Source organism: Astatotilapia calliptera, chromosome 9 (genome assembly GCF_900246225.1).
Source record: "Astatotilapia calliptera chromosome 9, fAstCal1.2, whole genome shotgun sequence".
Taxonomy (NCBI): Eukaryota; Metazoa; Chordata; class Actinopteri; order Cichliformes; family Cichlidae; genus Astatotilapia; species Astatotilapia calliptera.
In genome coordinates this window covers 16,172,338-16,194,073 of record NC_039310.1, presented here as the reverse complement: position 1 = coordinate 16,194,073, position 21,736 = coordinate 16,172,338, and the positions used below count along the sequence as shown (strand labels likewise).

The 21,736-nt window shown below is 40.2% G+C and overlaps 1 protein-coding gene across 3 annotated transcripts in view; it reads right to left on the bottom strand.

The window, feature by feature from the left end:
• trpa1b (transient receptor potential cation channel, subfamily A, member 1b) overlaps nucleotides 1-21,736 on the bottom strand; it is a 46,134-nt gene that overhangs the window by 8,884 nt on the left and 15,514 nt on the right. Inside the window, exons 2-15 of one of the 3 annotated variants that reach the window (XM_026179466.1) lie at nucleotides 17,556-17,664; nucleotides 14,380-14,529; nucleotides 12,424-12,553; nucleotides 12,039-12,164; nucleotides 11,456-11,618; nucleotides 11,111-11,286; nucleotides 10,464-10,571; nucleotides 10,198-10,306; nucleotides 9,602-9,747; nucleotides 8,739-8,875; nucleotides 7,263-7,311; nucleotides 3,475-3,574; nucleotides 3,275-3,375; nucleotides 45-220 (exon numbers count right to left, since the gene is read on the bottom strand). In XM_026179466.1, the coding sequence (XP_026035251.1) occupies nucleotides 45-220; nucleotides 3,275-3,375; nucleotides 3,475-3,574; nucleotides 7,263-7,311; nucleotides 8,739-8,875; nucleotides 9,602-9,747; nucleotides 10,198-10,306; nucleotides 10,464-10,571; nucleotides 11,111-11,286; nucleotides 11,456-11,618; nucleotides 12,039-12,134 (1,361 nt within the window). In that variant the 5' untranslated portion in view covers nucleotides 12,135-12,164; nucleotides 12,424-12,553; nucleotides 14,380-14,529; nucleotides 17,556-17,664. The remainder of the gene's footprint in view (nucleotides 1-44; nucleotides 221-3,274; nucleotides 3,376-3,474; nucleotides 3,575-7,262; nucleotides 7,312-8,738; nucleotides 8,876-9,601; nucleotides 9,748-10,197; nucleotides 10,307-10,463; nucleotides 10,572-11,110; nucleotides 11,287-11,455; nucleotides 11,619-12,038; nucleotides 12,165-12,423; nucleotides 12,554-14,379; nucleotides 14,530-17,555; nucleotides 17,665-21,736) is intronic. The other 2 variants (XM_026179468.1, XM_026179467.1) reach the window with 2 other exon arrangements.

The window sequence follows — 21,736 nt, the reverse complement described above, 5'->3', positions numbered from 1 at the left end:
AGTTTGTGTAACTGAGTGAAAATCTATGCTATGTTAAGTCTTACTGAGCAGCGAAGTGCAGGGCAGACTTCTTGTCCTTGGACTTGCATGCGAGTCCAAGTTGCCCCGAGAGGCCCAGCATGTTCTTCACTGAGTCGTGGATTCCCAGTCTGCAGGCGTAGTGGAGTGGGGTGCAGCCATCGTTATCCTCACAGCTTAAAAGTGCCTTCACACTGTTGAGCTAAAATCCAATGCATTATGAACACATCTACTTCATTCTTACTGTACAATCACAGGCGACCACTTAGGTACACCTGTTCAGCTGCTTATTATTCGACATATCTAATCAGCCAACCACATAGCAACAACTCAGCACATTCAGTCATGTAGACATGACCAAGGTAACCTGCTGAAGTTCAAACTAAGCATCAGAAATGGGGAAGAAATGTGATTTAAGTGATTTTGAATGAGTTTTTTGGTGCCAGGCGGGCTGGTTTGAGTGTTTCAGAGACAGATGAACTACTGGGATTTTCCCCGCACAAGCATCTCTAGGTTTTACAGAGAAGAGAGAAAATATCTGGTGAATGACAGTTCTCTGAGAGAAAATGCCATGTTGATGGCAGAGGTCAGAGGAGAATAGCTAGACTTCTTTGAGATGATAGGAAGGTGACAATAACTCAAATAATCATTTGTTACAAGTGAGGTATGTTTGTGTTGAGCCTTCAAGCAGGTGAGCTACAGCAGCAGAGGACCACATCGGGTCCCACTCCTGTCAGCTAAGCACAGGAAACTGAGGATATAATTTACACAGGCTCAACAAAAATTGGACAAGAGAAGAGTGAAAAAACATCTAATGAATATCAATTTCTTCCGCAGTATTTTGATGGTAGAGTCGAGAATTTGTGAGAGGAAGGGAGCAGATCTGCGGAAACTGTGTAATGCTGTCATGTCAATATGGACCCAGATCTCTGGTGAATGTTTCCAGCACCTTGTTGAATCTAGAAACTGTACCTAACAAAGTGGCCAACACGTGCATACTAAGCAATGCAAAAAATTGAAATGCTATATTTTATGCACATGACAAAATTGACAGTTATCCATACTCGAACAGAAACTACAAAATTATTGTGATCTGCTATTCTCACACTGTCTGTCTTTATGTCTTTAACAGTGATGTAGCTTCAGGAAAAAGCTCACAGTGTTTAAAGGACTATATGGCTTTGGCGAGAGTGTAATGAACTTCGATCAGCTGGCTTTGAAAGCACGCAACTTTTGAAGGCTCCAGGCAAGCTGATCAAGGACAGTGCAGTAATTAGATTCCAGCCACTTAATGACATTTTTGTTTAAGCAGCATTCAGTGCATTTAATAAGCTACCGACTGATTGGTATGGCGTTATTTTTGTGCCACTATTCTGAGCGCACGTAAAAAAGGTTTGCAGGTGCAAGTGTTGCATTTTGAGGAGAAATTTATTTTGAGCGAAGAAAAGCTGAATTTGAGTGAACAAAATTCATTGCTGCATGCAAAAAATGTATATCCGTGTTTGCTATTATCCATATACACACGCACAATAGCAGCCCCTCTCGCTCAGTTTTTGCACTTGCGCTCGCTCGCAACGTGTCGCTCGCGCTCTCAACATTTCAGCCCGTGCGCGCTCAACTCGTTCTGTACACCGTTATATTTGTGCCACAAAACCAGCCAATCACAGACTTGGATGCAAAAAAAATCTGATTGGCTGTCTTCGTCTCCAACCAGCTCGAAATGACGAAATGCAATATCCCAGAATCCATTTCGTCCAAAACTCAAACGAGGCAGTGGCGGAGGAACACAGAGTGGCGGAGTTTGAAATATTACTCTTTGTGGGTCACAAAATAAACTTTTAAGATATTTTCATGCGAGAATGGTGCTGTGTAAACTTCTAATATCTGCTCGATTTATCAAGACATCACATATTTGCATAAGTGCTCTAACGTTTTTGGAGATGCCTGTTACCCACCAGCTGACCGAATACCTGGACTGGCCATTGGGCATTTACCCGGCATTTGCCCGGTGGGCCAATGGTGATTTTTCATTTTTATGTTAGTTTGTTTGTTTTTGTAATGGTATAAACAATGAAAGGTGGTGGATTAGCTAACTGGTAATAATCAACTCTGGGCTGGACCAATTACAATACATCCGTATTGAGGGGAAAAGACTTCAGCGAGAATAAAAAAGACACAAAGCTGGAGTTATTCTGTGTCTTAGCTGCCTCTTCTCTCCTCATTCTCTCTCCCTCCCTCTCCTGTTGCTACTTCAATCATGAAACTGATCAATGATCAGCTGATCGTCTCTCGTTTGTTTATCTCCCACTTTGCGCCAGAAACAGGAAACCAGCGGATGTTGCGCTAAACAACAACAGCAGCACGTTCAAAATTGATCAGCTGTTGTTAGAATTTATTTAAAATTAATTTCTAGTATCAGCTGATGTTTGCTGGAGCCACAGCTGTAAAGCTGGAAACATGAAGGTGATACAAATCATACATATATACCAACAAAACAGTGTACATCACTGTCACAACAGCGTTTGTTTTCGTTCAAAGGCTTTATGGTTTTTCCAATAATACCTGGTGGTGTAGTCGGTGATTTTTTTGTCAGTTCAGCCTTATATATTATGTTTAACCCGAGTTCCCACCCGGTCAGCTGGTGGGTAACAGGCATCTCCGAAAACGTTGGAGCACTTATGCAAATATGTGATGTCTTGATAAATCGAGCAGATATTTGAAGTTCACACAGCTACATTCTAACATGAAAATATCTTAAAAGTTTATTTTGTGTCCCAGAAAGAGTAATATTTCAAACTCCGCCACTCTGTGTTCTTCCGCCACTGCCTCGTTTGAGCTTTGGACGAAATGGATTCTGGGATATTGCATTTCGTCCTTTCGAGCTGATTGGAGACAAAAACAGCCAATCAGATTTTTTTGCATCCAAGTCTGTGATTGGCTGGTTTTGTGGCACAAATATAACGGTGTACAGAAAGAGTTGAGCGTGCACGGGCAGAAATGTTGAGAGCGTGAGCGACACATTGCGAGCGCAAATACAAAAACTGAGCGAGAGGGGCTGCTATTGTGCGTGTGTATATGGATAATAGCAAACACGGATATACATTTTTTGCATGCAGCAATGAATTTTGTTCACTCAAATTCAGCTTTTCTTTGCTCAAAATAAATTTCTCCTCAAAATGCAACACTTGCACCTGCAAACCTTTTTTACGTGCGCTCAGAATAGTGGCACAAAAATAACGCCATAGATTGGCAGTACCTGCAGTACTTCTTCCGGGAGGTTTTTCAGGCCCTTTGGCTGCAGAATGGCCAGGTGGAGAAAGTTACAGCCACATTTGTCTCTCACGTTAACGTTGGCTCCTAAAAAAATCATTAACATTTGCATAAGTGTTTACAACCTTTATTATCAGGCAAATTATATGAGCACTACTGGTGGAGAAGTCATTTACTTTAGCTCACCTTTTGACAGCAGCAGAGCCACAGTTTTCCATGCTCCACAGCTCGTAGCCAGCAGCAAAGGAGAGTTTCCCTTGCAGTCGGTGCTGTTAATGTCTGCACCCTGAAGATAGAATGCATTACAGCTTTAAAGTTACCTCTTTAATTTTAGCACACAAATGAAAAGCATTGTGTGCACATTAGCAATGAATACACCCCCACAGTATTCTCAGTTTTAAGAGGATCAGCGAACACATTTAAAAGTCCTTTTAAACAAATTTCATTAACTTAGCTTCACCAAATCAGACCAACAGGTGATATTTTGTAATGATAGCAGAAGAAGTAAACAGTGGGGAAACAATTTGATCCCATGCTGAATTTTAAATGAAGTAAATTACAAAGAAATGATGGTAGTCTCATTTTAATTGAGAGAGGCAAACTATCAACCAAAACTCAAGAACAAACAAGTAACATAAAAGATATAAATTGATTTGAATCTAACTGAGTGCAATACGATTGGCTGTGTGCCACCCATCTGGCACAAAAACAACAATAAATCAATCCAGCAATCCAACAATTACGGATACTCCTGAATGCGTTATGTATATAGAGCACAACTCTCCACAGAATTACTTTCTTCCATTTCAGCTTCTCCACCAACATAGACAAGACCAAACAGCTGCCAAAGGATATCAGGGACAAGATTGTAGACCTGCACAAGGCTGAATGGGCCACAAAACCATCAGTGCTATTATTCAGAAAAGGGAGAAATATAAAATAACCATCAGTCACCCTTGGTCTGTAACTGCATGCAAGATCTTGCCTCGTGGGGTGAGGATGATCACGAGAAAGGTGCTGGATCAGGGACTGGTTAATGATCTAAAGGGAGCTGGGACCACAGTCACCAAAAACATCAACGGTAACACACTACCTGCAAGGTCCCCCTGCTCGAGAAGCTACATGAATGGCCTCGTTTTAAGTTTTCTAGTGATTGAAAGTGGTGTTGTCAGATGAAAACAAATTCGAGCTCTATGCCATCAACTATAAACACCATGTTTGGAGGAGGAGAAATGCTGAGTATGACTCAAAGAACATCACAGTCAAGCACGGAGGTGGAAGCATTATGCTTTGGTTTTTCTGCCAAGGGTACAGGACAATTTAACTGCATTGACGGACAAATGGACCGGGCCATGAACCTCCGTCCCTCAGCCAGAACATCAAAGATGGATTGATGATAGGTCATCAACCCATCAAACAAACGACCAAGCAACAAAGGAGTGGCTTAAGAAGAATAAGGCCATGGAGAGTTTCTATAAAGAGGAGTGGGCCAAAATGCCTCCTGAGATGTGTGCAAACCTGGCAGCCAGTCTTTCCATACTATGTCATGTTTTGTTTGGCGATCAATGCTGACATCCAAATCAGTTCATAACGTTTATGTAATGTGTGTTTTGGATTTCTGGCTGATACTAGTAGTATCATTCCAGAGTAGAATGAAACTACCATAAAAATTAGACATGGTTCATTTCTTTGGAAGTGAGCAAACTTACAAATTGAGCAGGGCTCTATAGTTAGGGTAAACACGAGAACCTGCTTTTGCACACCTCTATCTGAGATTTCCACAAATATACAGTATGCACATGTGCCATAGCGAGAAAAACGTTTTTAGACGGGGAACTAAAATAGCACCTAAACGAAATAAACATTTCATGAACCACACCCCGTGCAGACCACTGTTTTATAGTTTTATAGTTTTTGAGATAAACACACTAAGGTTCATCTACTGCTTGCCGCATCTAAAAGAGTAGACTTGAAATAAACTTGGACTACGCTTCCTACCTAGCAACACCATTCTATTAGAACCATCAAAGTGCAACAGATGGTGACAGGTGGTCCACAAGCAATGGGCAGCACCTGTAATATTTACTCAGGAGTGTATTTAAAATAGCAAATATTGTTTGATTGTAGCAATGGGAACAAACATAGTCGAGTGGAAGATTTTACTAATTGAAATCCAACCTGCAGTGAATAGAGATTCACAGTTTATTTGCCTTTTAGATTTCAGCATATGTGGGGGGGGACTGCTGTTTTTATAATGTTTGTGTCGGTTTGATGCACCGAAGGATAAAAAATCAATCAGAAAATGCAGTGGGGCAAAAAAGTATTTAGTCAGCCACCGATTGTGCAAGTTCCCCCACTTAAAATGATGACAGAGGTCAGTAATTTGCACCAGAGGTACACTTCAACTGTGAGAGACAGAATGTGAAAAAAAAATCCATGAATTCACATGGTAGGATTTGTAAAGAATTTATTCGTAAATCAGGGTGGAAAATAAGTATTTGGTCACCTCAAACAAGGAAAATCTCTGGCTCTCACAGACCTGTAACGTCTTCTGTAAGAAGCTTTTCTGTCCCCCACTCGTTACCTGTATGAATGGCACCTGTTTGAACTCATCATCTGTATAAAAGACACCTGTCCACAGCCTCAAACAGTCAGACTCCAAACTCCGCCATGGCCAAGACCAAAGAGCTTTCGAAGGACACCAGGAAAAGTATTGTAGACCTGCATCAGACTGGGAAGAGTGAATCTACAATAGGCAAGCAGCTTGGTGTGAAAAAATCAACTGTGGGAGCAATCATCAGAAAATGGAAGACATACAAGACCACTGATAATCTCCCTCGATCTGGGGCTCCACACAAGATCTCATCCCGTGGGGTCAAAATGATCATGAGAACGGTGAGCAAAGATCCCAGAACCACACAGGGGGACCTGGTGAATGACCTGCAGAGAGCTGGGACCAAAGTAACAAAGGTCACCATCAGTAACACACTACAACGGCAGGGAATCAAATCCCGCAGTGCCAGACGTGTTCCGCTGCTGAAGCCAGTGCATGTCCAGGCCCGTCTGAAGTTTGCCAGAGAGCACATGGATGATACAGCAGAGGATTGGGAGAATGTCATGTGGTCAGATGAAACCAAAGTAGAACTTTTTGGTATAAACTCAACTCGTCGTGTTTGGAGGAAGAAGAATACTGAGTTGCATCCCAAGAACACCATACCTACTGTGAAGCATGGGGGTGGAAACATCATGCTATGGGGCTGTTTTTCTGCCAAGGGGACAGGACGACTGATCCGTGTTAAGGACAGAATGAATGGGGCCATGTATCGTGAGATTTTGAGCCAAAACCTCCTTCCATCAGTGAGAACTTTGAAGATGAAACGAGGCTGGGTCTTCCAACATGACAATGATCCAAAACACACCGCCCGGGCAACAAAGGAGTGGCTCCGTAAGAAGCATTTGAAAGTCCTGGAGTGGCCTAGCCAGTCTCCAGACCTCAACCCCATAGAAAATCTGTGGCGGGAGTTGAAAGTCCGTGTTGCTCGGCGACAGCCCCAAAACATCACTGCTCTCGAGAAGATCTGCATGGAGGAATGGGCCAAAATACCAGCTACTGTGTGTGCAAACCTGGTAAAGACCTATAGTAAACGTTTGACCTCTGTTATTGCCAACAAAGTATTGAGTTGTATTTTTGTTATTGACCAAATACTTATTTTCCACCCTGATTTACGAATAAATTCTTTACAAATCCTACCATGTGGATTCATGGATTTTTTTTTCACATTCTGTCTCTCACAGTTGAAGTGTACCTCTGGTGCAAATTACTGACCTCTGTCATCATTTTAGGTGGGGGAACTTGCACAATCGGTGGCTGACTAAATACTTTTTTGCCCCACTGTATCTGATAATAAAACCGGACATGTCATGTGTGTAACAGCTGCGTGGCATTTGTGTGTATTCATGTGTGTCTTATTTACCAGAGAAATTAGGTACTCCGCCAGCTCCGTGTGATCAAATATTGTTGCCCTGGAAAAGTAAACACAGTTGTTGTAAACCAGCCGTTCAGCGCACTACTTTGTGAGTCAAGGTCTTACTCATGCTGTCAGATAAGCAGTGAGGATGATTTAGTTCTCATTCGGCAACATAATAGCCAGATTTCCCTTTATTGTCACACTTTTATCTTCAGGGTTGTACGGCTTCCCTTTGTTGACACACTTTAATGACTAAGTGTTTGTGTTCTCCATTAAGAAAGAGACTTATGTGGATGATTTCCCCCACAACTAAATGATGGACTGAAGTATACTTGATCATCCAGATACCAGACGACATATTTCTATTGTGCTTAAAAGGCCTTTTGTGGTATTATTTTACTCTACATCACAGCAATGGCGTCCAAATAAGAATGAAAACACAGAGGGAGGACCTTTGTCCTTTGTTCTGCTACTGTCAGTGCCAACACAAATAGCTTTTAGATAAAATCTATGTGGATGGGAAGCAAATCTTTATTATGTAATTATATCATTATCGCTTTCCTCAGGCTTGTCGTTGCCAAGCATAAGGAGTTTATATCTAATTATCTTGTTTGCAGATGTGTTTTACTGTTGATATGATGCAGATAAAGTGGTCTTTATATAGCATGAGCAAGCAAATGAGTAGCAATTGCAATATTGCATATCTACACAACTTCATTGGTATCGCAACAAAGATCATTTTAATTAAAACAATGTCCACCAATAAAATTATGAACTAGAATTAGGAAATAGTGGAAACTTGCCCTTTTGTGCTCTCGGTCACTGACTGTTCAGCACAAGGAACAGAATATATATGTGCTCTTGTCTATGGAGATTAATTTAAAATTGAATGCTGAGATACAGTTAATAAGATATTGTTTATTTTCCATTCTGGAGTCTCAGCAACTCTCTGCTCTCTCACGGGTCAGCATGGTCAGGATGCTTTGCATTTTGTCAACAATGAAATTTGCATTTCAAAAAGGCACCAATTTTGAATTCTACAGAAAAGCAATTTGCAAAGAAGTTGCTGTCACAGTCTTCTGGCCGAGCGCCTTTGGTTTCTACCCCTCACTGAGTGTGGTTATGATGCCTATGCCCATCTTTGACAGTTTGTGATGGCTACTATCAGCCTACAAAGTCTACATAACCACATGCAGCTGCATTATTAAGTTTTATCAACACACTCAAAAAATATTTATGCCCCAAATGCTGACTTTAAATAATCTGAATCGATTTAAATGTTCTATGTAATTTTGTTACATAAGTACAATGTAAAACATTAGACTTAAAGAATCTGGTCAAATGAAATTTACTTGATCAGTATTGATTTAGTTTATACTGAGTATATTCTCCTTAATGATTAATTATTTGATTAAATACACTGGGGGGATTGTTCCGTGCACTAATTTCCGCATCGGAAATGAATGACAAGGAGAGACCCACCTGTGTAGAGGGGTCTGACATGCACCATCAGTGAGATTGATGATATCTTCAACTCGCTCAACAGAAGACAGCATCAGTTTGATGACCTCAAGAGCACCCTGGGTGCAGGCCAAATGAAGCGGTGTAGACCTGTCGTTCTAGAGTCCGACAAACATGGATACATTACAAGTGATGAATGCGGAATATGATGCAAATTTACAAGTTCATCACACACAGTTATGTCTGCTGCATACAGAAACCCTGCGGAGATTTTTATAAACCTGCAGCGATGTAAACTGGCACAAACAGAATATGAATAAGTATACTCATGCGTGATTCACACAAAGAAATCCTGCAAGTTTCCTCTGTGTAACATTAGCAAAGTAAGTCCCAGACTTCTTGGCTGAACACTGGGGACTGTAACACAAGCCTTTAATGAGATAACCAGGACTGGCAGGAGGAGGCCAGTGATCACTCCACTCAGCTTCACAGTGTAAGTGGATGTAATTTGTATCAATTTGGCCAACCGAAGCTATTACTGTACTCGCTACTGCTGATGTAGCTCTGGCCACTAGCCCAGGGCAAGACATAACGATCACTCCCAGATGGGTGTGATAAGACTGACGGGTTCTAACAGTACAAAGAAGGCGACCCTCTGGTGACAACGTGTTTTACAAGTGTTGGAATCCAGGTTTGTTTAAAAAGCAATGCAAATCTGGCAGAGTAGGAGTGAAAACCAAAATGTGTGATCTGGCTATGGAATTCTGAGTAGTAGGTAAAAACAGTGGTGAAAATCAAATGAATGTATGCCCAGTCTTTTTGAGACGGTTTATGAAAAGGCCATGTAGTGATTTACATCTTGTTATCTTTTATAATAGAAGTACCTGTTGCTGGTCAACTTTGGCTCCAGTAGCAATGCAGAGGCGGATGGTCTCGATATTCCCACCACGTACAGCCAGATGCAGGGGGCTGCTCTTGGTCTTGTCTAAATAGTTCATGTGGCACACAGCCGAGTGGCCTAACTCCTCTCCTGTCAGGACAGAATTCAATAAATTGTTTTTATATCTTGAACGTGAAATGCAGTGAAAATGTCCATAATGGCAGTTTCTTATGACCAACTCCGTCTTTGACTTTTAGTGGCTTTCTTGTTTTGTTTTTGGCAGGCAGATGTAATGAGTAATGTGTATATTTAACATGGGCTGTGCAAAAAAAAAAAAAAAAGACAGCACACAAATGTCCTAAATATTTTAAGGTCTTGCTAAACTTTGTCCAAAAGCACCAAAGTTACCAAACAGACCTCCCACTGTGGATAAACATACTATCATTTGTGATGTCTAGCCTACAGAAAATACCCCAAGTGCTTATCTGGAGGGGGGGGGGGTAATCTACCAGCTTAATATGCTGCTTGGCCTTGTAAAAAACATTTTCATTGCTGTCAGCACTTTGAGTTTTTGATGATAGCATTTTTCTTTCATCATACCAGCCTTGAGAATGACTTCCATGGCTTTCTTCGCACCTGCGAAGGCAGCAGCGTGCATGGCGAAATGGCCAAGCTTGTTCTGTTGGCAAAGCTTTGCTCCATGCTTTAACTTTGATGGATATATGAATGGATGAGAAGGCAAAACAAAGAGACATGGTCTTTTGTCAGAAGCAAAGCTGCAGCAAAAGGAAGCTACATGATGAGTTCACAGTTATCATTTGCAGTAAGGTGTAGGTACGCGGTACAATGTGGAGCCTCGTACATACCAACATGCTAAGAGCCTCACAGTTATTAAGGGAACAAGCCAGCATCAGTGGGGTGTTTCCAAGGTCTCCCTTTAGATTGCAGTCTGTACTGCTGTAGGACAACAGCACCTTCATGAAAGAGATATAAAAACAGTAACTAATTAAAGTACAGCATAAGTAAAAACGGGCAATTGAATAATAGAAAATCCATCAAGCACATCAACGTAATAAAGATTAAATAAAGACACAAAAAGACAAGGTTTAGCCATTCCACAATGCCCCAAAAAGTACAGTACATAAGATGTAATGTGGGAAAATATTGTTTGTTATTTGACTAAATTACCAGCTAAATTTTTTAAAATTTGTTTATACTGTAATTAAAATTATCACACTACTTAAATTTACTTTAATTCCTGCAAAAAAACAACAATTTTTTTTTACTGTTTATTGTAGTTTACCTACCTTTAACTATTTGCATCTAAATATAATAACATACACAGAAATTACATTTAATCACATCACAGGGGATTTACACCCTTAGTTGAGTGCTGTATAATAAAGTGCTAGAATGCTCTGCGTTGACCTTGTTGACTACAGGAATTCAAGAGAAAAACACACTTCCTGTCCTTTAAATTATTACATCAACTGTGCCGTATCAGCCTTCTCACCCCCACCAGGTTGCTGTGTCCATGGCTGACAGCCAAGTGCAGGGGGGACAGGAGGGCAGTGTTGAGGATGTTGGGGTTAGCCCCCAGGTCCAAAAGAGCCTTGCAGCTCTCTGCCTTGTTCCTCTCCACTGCCCAGTGAAGGGGCACATTGCCCTGCTCATCACAGCTGTTCAGGACTAAGAGACGATACAAGAGCATATGCAGAAAGGTTCGTATGCGTATGTATCAGATATAATATGCAAAAATAATGTCCCTCTTCCATGCAGTAACTTTAGAAATGAAATTACGCCGAGTCACAAAACATGTTGTGTTGCGTCTTGTGATCGATGACTTAGGTGCACTTACCCTGTGCATCTGTGACAGTGGAGATGAATTGAATGAGGGTGATGTGTCCCCCTGCAGCAGCGTGATGAAGGGGACTGGCTCCACATTCATCTTTTTCACTGAGGACCTCTGGGCTCTTCTTCACTAGGTTCTCCAGGAGAGCTAGGTCACCCTTCTCAGCCAACTAGATGATATTATATAGAGTAATATAACACAAAGAATACAGAACAGTTGATTTTTCTGCTTTCCAGTTTGTTCAAAGTGTGTTTTACCAAAGAACACACTATGCTAGAAGGCATTTCAAACTATTCTTGTGTGCCTTCTGATATAATCACTGGAGTATGATATAACGGCCATTTGTTAGTTTTGTATAAAAACAGACTTTACAATCCAATTCGTTGAAAACTCATGTAATATTATTATTATGTAATACTAGAATTGTTTAGGCCTCCTTAACCTCCTCCTTAAGGATACACTGGGCTGGGATTAATCCGAGTTACATAAACCTTCTCATATTGTGAATACTTGTGGCAGAAATATGTAAGTTTTTGAAAACGTTTTATACAGACATGCATATTTTTTTCAGTAAGTTTTTTCCCCTCACCTCAAATATATTTCGATTTGCCAGGCCTGGATCGTCATCCTCTATCACATATGTATAACAACTGTTTTGCCGTGCCACATCCCTGCTGAAGTTCATCACTTAGCTGAGACTCTGTGGACATGAGCCCTAATAAAAACAAAGAAAGCAGTGACATGTGTGCATGTGAACCCCAGCGCTCACACCTGTGCAAGCTGATGCACATGACAGCAGCAGATTGAAAACACAGATAGAAATATGCCATAATTTCAATCAAGCCACAGATGAGCAAGCCTACTTAGCAAGCTAGAAGAACTTAGAGCGTAATGTGATAGATAGCGCAAATAAAACCTTAATGCACAGGCTTCTAATGTTTAGAGGGGACATGGGCACAGGACATTGTCTTTACCCAGAAGGGCATTCACATCCGTTGAGTCTTTGTGGTGGGGGTTGAAGCCCTGCACTTGAAGAAAGCAATTATGTCCTCCGCAGCTGCAGGTCAGCTTGTTTGAGCCAGTCCCAGGTGTCCTCGCGTGGTCCTGGGTGAGTGAGATTGAGATAGACCTTGTAATTTTATTGCCTTCAGTCCCATCGAAAGGCCAAACAGTAAATGGCATTTTTTTTCTGGTGAGCAAACTACTATTGAGAATCTTCACTGCAAATCTCCTTCACCTACGTTATTTGCCGTGCGCTGATGTTGTTCCTCGGGTCAGAGCAGCAGCTACGTTTTACTGTTTGATTTGCACATTTTGTTGGTGTTTTATACACACTGACTAATGCTCAGTCAGTAACAACCTGATCCAAAAGTTTAAGCACTAAAACATAAAGACACCACTTCAAATATCAGCAAGTCAAAAATGATCACTGAGTTAATTTTTATAGGTTATTTATAGGGTTTAATTTAATTTACAGCTTTTAGTTAGTATAGTTTGGTACACTAATAATGCCCTTAGTATGCTATTGATATATCATTAGAGCAATATAATAATAAATAAACACTTAAATCGCGTAGGCCTGTGATGGACTGGCCTCTTGCCCTTTGGCTGCTGGGATAGCTTCAAGCCGGACTAATGGGTGGATGAAAGGATGAGTGTCTAAGATGCTGTACTTAAGACACACTTAGCATATGTATGCATATTTAATCATATTTAATAATATGGTCTTCTATTCGTTACTTGCATTTGTTTTTGTTTTTTTTTATTATTCAAATATTTTTTAAAAAGCATGTATTCCAAAGCGCAAGCATATTTACATCACGGTAAAGGTTTAGTTTAAATTCTTTACATACATAAAAGTACTGTAAATGCAACTGTTTCTGGAAAACATGTCACACCACCTGTGATGATTTTTAACAACATGAGTATAATTTGTGTTTAACTAAAGCACTAAAGTAACATCGCATGCACTTAATCAATGAAAGATGCTACTAACATACTAAACTAGTCTCTTTATGAAATTGAAGGCTAATGAAGACTTTTTATTCTGGGGGTTGTAAAGTAATGCTCGAAACATCCAACACTTGGATTTGCATTTATTGGCAGATTTGCAGTTTGCATTATGAGTCATGATCGCCCATCAATATTTCAGCACTACCTTCACTGATCTGAATACTTGAGTCCATTACCTCTACCATACAAGTCATTGATATTTCATGTCTTGTGATCTGTGGTCCTGATAAAACATCATATTACAGTCCAAGACGGCATCACCTCATTTCCTTCTAATTTGGCGACTTAGATAACGACCCCACTGCATATCCCCCTCCCTGTCATTACCAGGCAACTGCGGTAAATAAGTGCCATTGGTTTCTCTAATTGATTTGCTTATTTAGTTTGCAGATGGTTTTCAGGAAGTGCACTAATAGGCACTGGTAAACACATTTTCCAAACAATCCGGAAACAAGCGGGAGGTATATTTAATTTTAACAAGGAGATCCTTGCATGAGTGCACATTGTTCACATTTAAACTGAATAGACTAGCATTACCCTCACAAATTGTGTTTACTTCAGAGGGTGAATTTTTAACACTATCTTAAAAAATAACGAGTAGATTGGAGAGTGGAGAAATAACAAGTGGATTAAAAACAGCTTCTGTATGTTGCAGTATTAATTGTTACATAAATAATGAACTCTAATGGACGAAGAACATAATGAAGTGTGCAGGCTTGTGGGAAAGCTGACATTTCCATATCCGCTGCTAATAAAACCAGAGATCAAATATATATAGTCATATATTTAATCAATTGAAACAGCACTCTACATACTTTCTAAAGAGTAAAATATTCCATATCTAATCGTCATTAAATGTTAAATTCGTCCCCACACAAACTCAAAACCTTAAAGACAACATCAAAGACATTACTTACTGTAACTGTGAGATGCTGCTACTGAGCTGAGCAATCTGGACGTTCTCCTCACTACTGCCTGTGAAAGGGCTTTAAATAGTGTGGTGAGCTGGCTATCTCCCAGTCTAATGCAGGCAAAATGCTGCCCCTTGTGACCGAATGGCTCTCGTGCTGTTTTCACAGAAGAGAAGAAAAGCCCGTGGTGTAACGTGATAGGATATTTAACTGGCAGCATTACATTAAACAGCAAACATGATACTTCACTCTCCTTCACAATAGGGTTTAATTAATGTGTCTAGATGTGAGTTGCTGATGCGTTTACGGATTTTGTCGTCTCTCTCGTCTTTTCCCACAAAAGTGATGACGAACTGAAGAAACCAAAGCTCGTGCTCATCTTTAAAACGGGGTTGAGAGTATGTAGGATTCTGCCTATTAGTAGCATCTGAAAGTCAAGGCTCCCCTCAGATGAAACTTGACCACCCAGCTCCACATGGCCTACCGTATACCATTTATCCAATCAGTGATTAGAATGGAAACAATAGCCTTTTATGTTTGTTTGTTTTTTGTGAAAGTCTTGTGCTTCTGCTCTGAAGTGACTCAGCAAGTGACTAAAGATGACCTTAAAGACCTCCTTGTTGAGGATTACTGAGTATTCCCAAGTGAATCTTTATCAGGCAGGATTATCAGATAAGGTGTATCATTAACTAAGGATTATACCAGCATTTCTATTCCACATTAATCAAGAGACTAAGTGTAGAGTTGTTCAGATCAATATGAAATGTGTATTAAAGTTTTGCTTGATGTTCCAATTATGGAATTAAGTTGGATATCATGTAAAAGAAAATCCTTTAACAACATCAAAAGAAACTAAAAGCAGGCAAGCCATTCTTTTAAAAACTAATAGAATAAAAGGAAACTTAAAGACATTTTAGCCATTTCTTAAGCTCCAAGGATTGCAATCTTCACCTGCTGGGTGCTTGGATTACGACTTTCAAAAATATCCCAAAATAATACCTATTAAACAAATTACAAGGGAAACAAAGAGATTCATTTCACCAGTGTATGAATCATAAGGACTTTTTAGATCATATTACTTATCGTCTAGTTCCACTTCTCTTCTATCATATAAAAATGTCAGCGTCTAGAAACAACAACAGTTGTATAGCACGGTTGAGGTTTCCTGACTTTTCCTCTAATGCCACCTTGTGGCATTTTTAAGTGAAGTGTCTCAACCACTAATGGATGGACTGCCATGCAATTTGGTGCAGATATTTATGAACTAACAACTGGTGTTATTAGATTAAAATTTCAGTTTGTCTAAGACAGGATCAGTGGAGAACGTGCAGTTTAAAACTGGCAGCCAGAAAACTTTTATGGCCCAATCAGTGACAATTTTGTCCTAGCGAGCAAATATTAAAAACACAAGCTATAGTTATGAAAGAACTGTTAAATATAGTTAGAGTTACCTCTTGAAACATCACCATTTTTCTGTGTATTTAGAAGCGTCTTAATATATGGATATCTGTATTATTATTATTATTATTATTGTAGCTGAAAACACACCTTTTCCTGAGTTCATTCATGACAATATACATGCAAAACTGATGGTATTTCACTCCTTCACTACTGCACTTCTCGCATGGATGGATTAATAGGCCCAGATGCAGTGTAAGCCACTCAGACTTGCAGGTAATTTACCCCCAGTCACTGCTTGTGCTGCTACAATAAAAAGAAATCTCATGTACTTAAAAAGTATTTTCTCCATGACAGGACATGTCCAGCCACAGAAAAGGTCAACTACTACTCTTTCTGCATGCATTTTTAATCCGTGGAAGTCTATATTTGTAAAAACGATGAGAGTGCTGAGCAGGAACCAGAGGACAGAATCAGTGGAGAACATGCAGTGGGGTGCACAACGCACAAATAAAACCAGCAGCCAGAAAACCTTCATGGCCTAACCAGTGACAATTTTGTCCTAGTGAGCAAATATTAACAACTAAAAAGATGAGCTATGATTAAAAAAGAACTGTAAAATATAGTTAGAGTTTCCTCTTGAAACATCACCATGTTTTTGTTTCTTTAGAAGCATTTTAATATATGGATATCTCTATTACTTTAGCTGAAAACAGCTGAACAGAAATGCCTAGATGTTTGAAATCTGTCTTTAAGAATGTACAAAAACTTTATGAAACAACCAAATATTTATTGCAAACATCATGAAACTCTGAAAATGAGCTGTAATTCAAAACCTGACACAGCTTTGATTTATAGGCACCATTTTGTGATTTATGAAACAATTTAATGACAAAACATTTTTATTAGTTAATTAAAGATCCTTAAGGTCTGTTTTGCTGCACACCAACAAATAACAAACCGGTGTATTAAATGTCAGCAGGTATATTTTAACCACATCCTCCTCCTATAAGCCTCACAGAGCAAAACTAATATTTGTCCGGTTATTGTTCTTGCGAGGTTATCTTTGAAGTGTGTCGTTGTCCAAGGGGAAAGCCACACATGCAGCAGATGTGGAGTCACAAAGCATGTATTATCTCTCCAGCTGAGATTGATGACTTTCTAGGCTCACGTTGAATGCAGTATGTACAGTAAACACTATTGCGCAGCAATAAGTCCGTGTTTGTCTTGGAAATTTGCAGTGGGCGCGAGCGCACAAGTGATCAGGATGTGTATTTAGGTGTATTTAGAGCGCAGCAACTTCTAAATGGCGAAGTTGGGCTGTGTGCATCATATGACTTCAGGACAGGTGATGAGTCACACACTGGGCTCTAGTGCTGGAAGGGCACCTGTGGGCAGAATTGCTTCAGGGCATGCCAAGGGTGGAAAAATCGCCATTAAAAAAAAACAAAAATTCATTTCATACATGCTTCCTTCCACATGCACAGTTAATTGATATCGCTATATTATTAAAACACTGAGAAGTTTATTAGCAATTTTGCACATCTGCATGGTTTTGTTAACTGTGATGCATGTGAAGGAGGTGTTTAAATTGCCACGGTTGCAGAACGAAAACCTCTTAGTTTACAAAGTGTAAAAAGGGTACGTTAACGTGGTTGAGAGCAGAGATATGCTGAGTGCATTAGCGCAGAGCCGTCCATCAGAAATTTGCAGTGTTGTTTGCGTGCGTCTTTATATGCGTGTGCAACTGTGTTGGTGTTTCCATCACTTATAAATGAGGTTACCTCTTAAGTGTGGCGGTGACCTCGGGCAGCAGACCTACGGCTGCCAGTCTGACTCCTGCTGAAAACCTATTGAGCGTGTCTGGTTTTTCGTGTGCCACCAGTGAGTGATCTGCAGTGAAAACAAATAGTCATTTCCCCATCCATTAAATCAACAGCGCAAACAAAACATTTTATGATGTTTCCAGTGATTTTCCTCTCTGAGAATGACTGGCTTGTCAGCCATTGTAAACGACTCTGAAATGAGGATGCAAATTTCAATAAAAATATGTTTGCACAGGAAATCTCTTTAGTCATACTGGGGATTAGATTCTTTCTAAGCATATAATTAAGAGCTCAAAGGATGCTTTTCAGGCTTAACTGAGATATGAAATTATGCCATGGAGACATATTGTTATACAGTCTGCTTTTGGAAGGAAGAAATGTATGGTGCTTGCATTGTCAGTGGCATTAAGGTGGAATACAACAGTGTTACGAAGGTTTTGGTGATCAGTATCATTGAAGCTGTGTGGAAAGCAGGTCTCTGTTGTAATTGAGACATTGAGTATTATTGGGACTACTGTATAAATAAAGGTTAAATTTATAAAATAAGCTGTTGTAGAGCTTTGTTAAAATACTAGTGTAGTCATTTTGAGTCTACATTGGGATATCTAGTTTGTAGTGTTAGTGAACTGTAGTACATTCAGTTGACTTGTGACAAGTCCTCAGTTGTTTTGTCATCTTTTTCTGCATCAGTGAGGGTAAATTCAATGCTGGAAAACTCTCTGTTATATTACCCTATATATTTTATTTCAATTTCTTTAGTTAAGTATATGAAAAATACCAAAAATAACACAGTTTGGCAATAGTATTTTATCCCAACAAGGTGATTCCCAAAGAGCTATTAGTCAATAACTTTGCATATCTCATTCTGGTCTTGAGCCTTAAAATATCTGAGGAAATTGGAGGCCAAAAGAAAAAGCCAATAGTCTAAAAACCTGAGAGATGAAGCTGGCCTTTCAGTTGATCCATCTACTGTTCACTGAAACCTCATCAGAGATGGTCTCTGTGGAAGTGTGGCCATCAAGAAGCCATTCTTTGGGAAGGCAAACAGGGAGAAAATGCTGAAGAATGCCAAATTAAACAAAAAATGGGCTGAAAATCAGTGGCAACAGTCTTGTGCGATTGTGGCTCAAGAGTTGGGAGTTCGCCTTGTAATGGTTCGGCCCTGGCTTGGACAGTCTCGGTCGTTGTGTCCTTGGGCAAGACACTTCACCTGTTGCCTACTGGTGGTCGTCAGAGGGCCCGGTGGCGCCCGTGTCTTCCAGCCTCGCCTCTGTCAGTGCGCCCCAAGGTGGCTGTGGCTACAATGTAGCTTGCCATCACCAGTGTGTGAATGTGTGTGTGAATGGGTGGATGACTGGATGTGTAAAGTGCTTTGGGGTCCTTAGGGACTAGTAAAGCGCTATACAAATACAGACCATTTACCATTTATGGAGTATTGGGTGCAAATTTGCGTCAACATTTATGTTGGAGGTCAGGAGATAGGTACCATAGTGAGTGTCTGCAGCCACCACAACCATGCAGATCTACTGGAAAGTGTCTCACCGACAGCAGCTTTATTTTTCAGCATAGTCATGGATTGGCCTCCTCAGAGCCCCAACCCAACACTATTGAAGCAGTGGGAGATTAATAATTATTTAACAATAAGTGCTTTTAATAAGGGCATTGTTTGGTAATTTTGCAGCCTGTTGTAGTTTGCCTCTGCTCTGTCAGCAATTCAAAAACATGTTAAAGTTATAGTGAATGAGAATCTGTGCAAGAGCAACTGAATCCCTTACAGCAGGCAACATGGAACTGCTGCAGTTCTCTTACTTCTATTGTCTTTCTTTTCTTTCACATCAAACCCCAGCTGCTCTGAGATGAGCTGAGATGAGCTCAACTGCACTGTCTTGAGACTGCTGTGAGCATTATGAGTGCTGGAACCCCCTTGAGGTCTAAATCCTTGATCCTGGTGCTCGTGATTATCTGTGTTGATTCGCACCAGTCAAATTGGAAAAACAATCATGAGCTACACAGACTGCTGCTGTTGCTTGTCAAAAAAAGTATCATATTATTCCATCCCAGCTACACCATCTGTTCAGTTTGTAAGGCCTTGCCCTCACACACTTGGAGGGGAGTATTGTGTTTGGTGGCAGTCCCTTTTTGTTTCGTTTTCATTTTTTGGTTCAATTTCTTTTCTTTCTTTTTTTAATTTGTATTACAGACGTACAGTTGATGACATTCTTTCCACATATCATCTGTGATTAAATACATTTATGCAAGAGGTTATAGTAAAAATTGTCTCTCACCAAACAGACAGATCCACAACAAGACCAGATTAGGACTGAAGAAGAGAAGAATGTGTATTGCAGCTGTTTCTCTGCTGCACCCCGAGGACCACTTCTCCTGAGTCAACCTTTAATCCTCTTTAACAGTATTCTTCCATCTGTCATTGCTGTGTCCTGTGCATGTTGTTAACACTACAGTCACACTTGAGTGACTGACCTGAAGAATCATTGCACCAACACAGGCAGCGACTGGAAACATTAGCATCAATAACCAAAGGATACTCATGAAACTATATGCATCAAAGAACAGAAAATATGAACAATCTGAGAATGTAGTACCAACCATCATACAGTCCAGTAAAGTCACACTACATAGATTCAACAACTATTTTATTAAATATGCCTGTTCAGCTCCTTGTTAAGGCAAATACCTGTTTTATGTCAGCAACTCAAAGCATTTAGACGTGTAGGCATGGTGTAGCTCAGTGTTTCCCAACCTTTTGGAGCCACGGCACATTTTTCACATTAGAAAAATCACAAAAACAAAACAAAAATGTCACAAAAAGCATATTGATAACTTCTCCCTGCCCACCAGGCATAGCAGAATAGGTTTGGTTTGTCCCCAGTATACCTTTCTTGCTTTCTTCTGACCTCTACTCAAGCTAGGGCCTTCATCTGGGTCGGAATTTTCTCCAGGACCCAGGTCAGATTGACTACTTTTTCTTTTCAAATATTTGCCTATTGCTATTACACAATGCATGACTATTATGTAATTTCTTCTTTGTCTTCTTCTGTTTTACTGGCAGTTGGCAACCCATTTAATTAGAGCAGGTAGTTGTACTGCCCTCTAGTGGAAGAGAATGTAATTACTTAATTGTTACTAACGCCGGTCACTTAGAGTACTAATGAGGTGGAACCAGATCATCTTCCACGGCACGCCTGATCATTTCTCAGTGTTTGGGAAAGACTGGTGTAGCTGACCTGCTGAAGTTTAAACTGAGCATCAGAATTGGGAAGAAAGGTGGTGCCAGATTTGCTGGTCTGAGTATTTCAGAAACTGCTGATCTACTGGGATTTTCCCCACACAAACATGTCTGGGGTTTACAGAGAATGATCTGAAAAAAGAAGAAAATATCCAGTGAGCAGCAGATCGCTGGGTCAAAACGCCTTGTTGATGTCAGAGGTCAGAGGGGAATGGTCAGACTGCTTGTTACAATCAAGGTCTTCTTCAGTTTCTTTCTAGGCTTGACTTCAGTGGTTTTCCTGCTGTTTATGTTGGGGTGGTGTAGTTTTGGATGTGTTTCTGCCTCATTTCATTCACTGCAGGGGTGACACACTCCTAACCCCAATGTTTGACTTTGTTTGTCAACCCTCGATTTAATCCACTAAATAATACATAATGCCCGGCTTCAGATTCTCCTCCCATTGCTTTCACCTCATCTTCCACAACAATTTGCTTTTCTCTTTTTTTGCCTTATGGCCATTGCTCATTAAACTATCAACTAAACGTATTTAAGGGTGTATAAGCTACAAATGAGATGCTTCTACTTTTTTAGTGTCAGCAACATAAAAGGATCAAACTGTAGAATTATTCCAGATGAAAAATGTTTTTTGGGTGAATATAGCTGAGCTGAAGATGTTAAGATTTTCACTGGGAGTGACCAGAATAGACAGGATCAGAAATCAGTGCATCAGCAGGACAGCTAAGGTTGAGTGGTTTGGAGACGAAGTTAGAGAGGCAAGGCAGAGAAGGTTTGGACATGTGCAGAGGAGGGATGGTGGAAATATTAGACAAAGGATGTTGACAAGGAAGGTGCCAGGCAGGAGGAGAAGAGGACGACTACAGAGAATATTCATGGATGTAGTCAAGGAGGA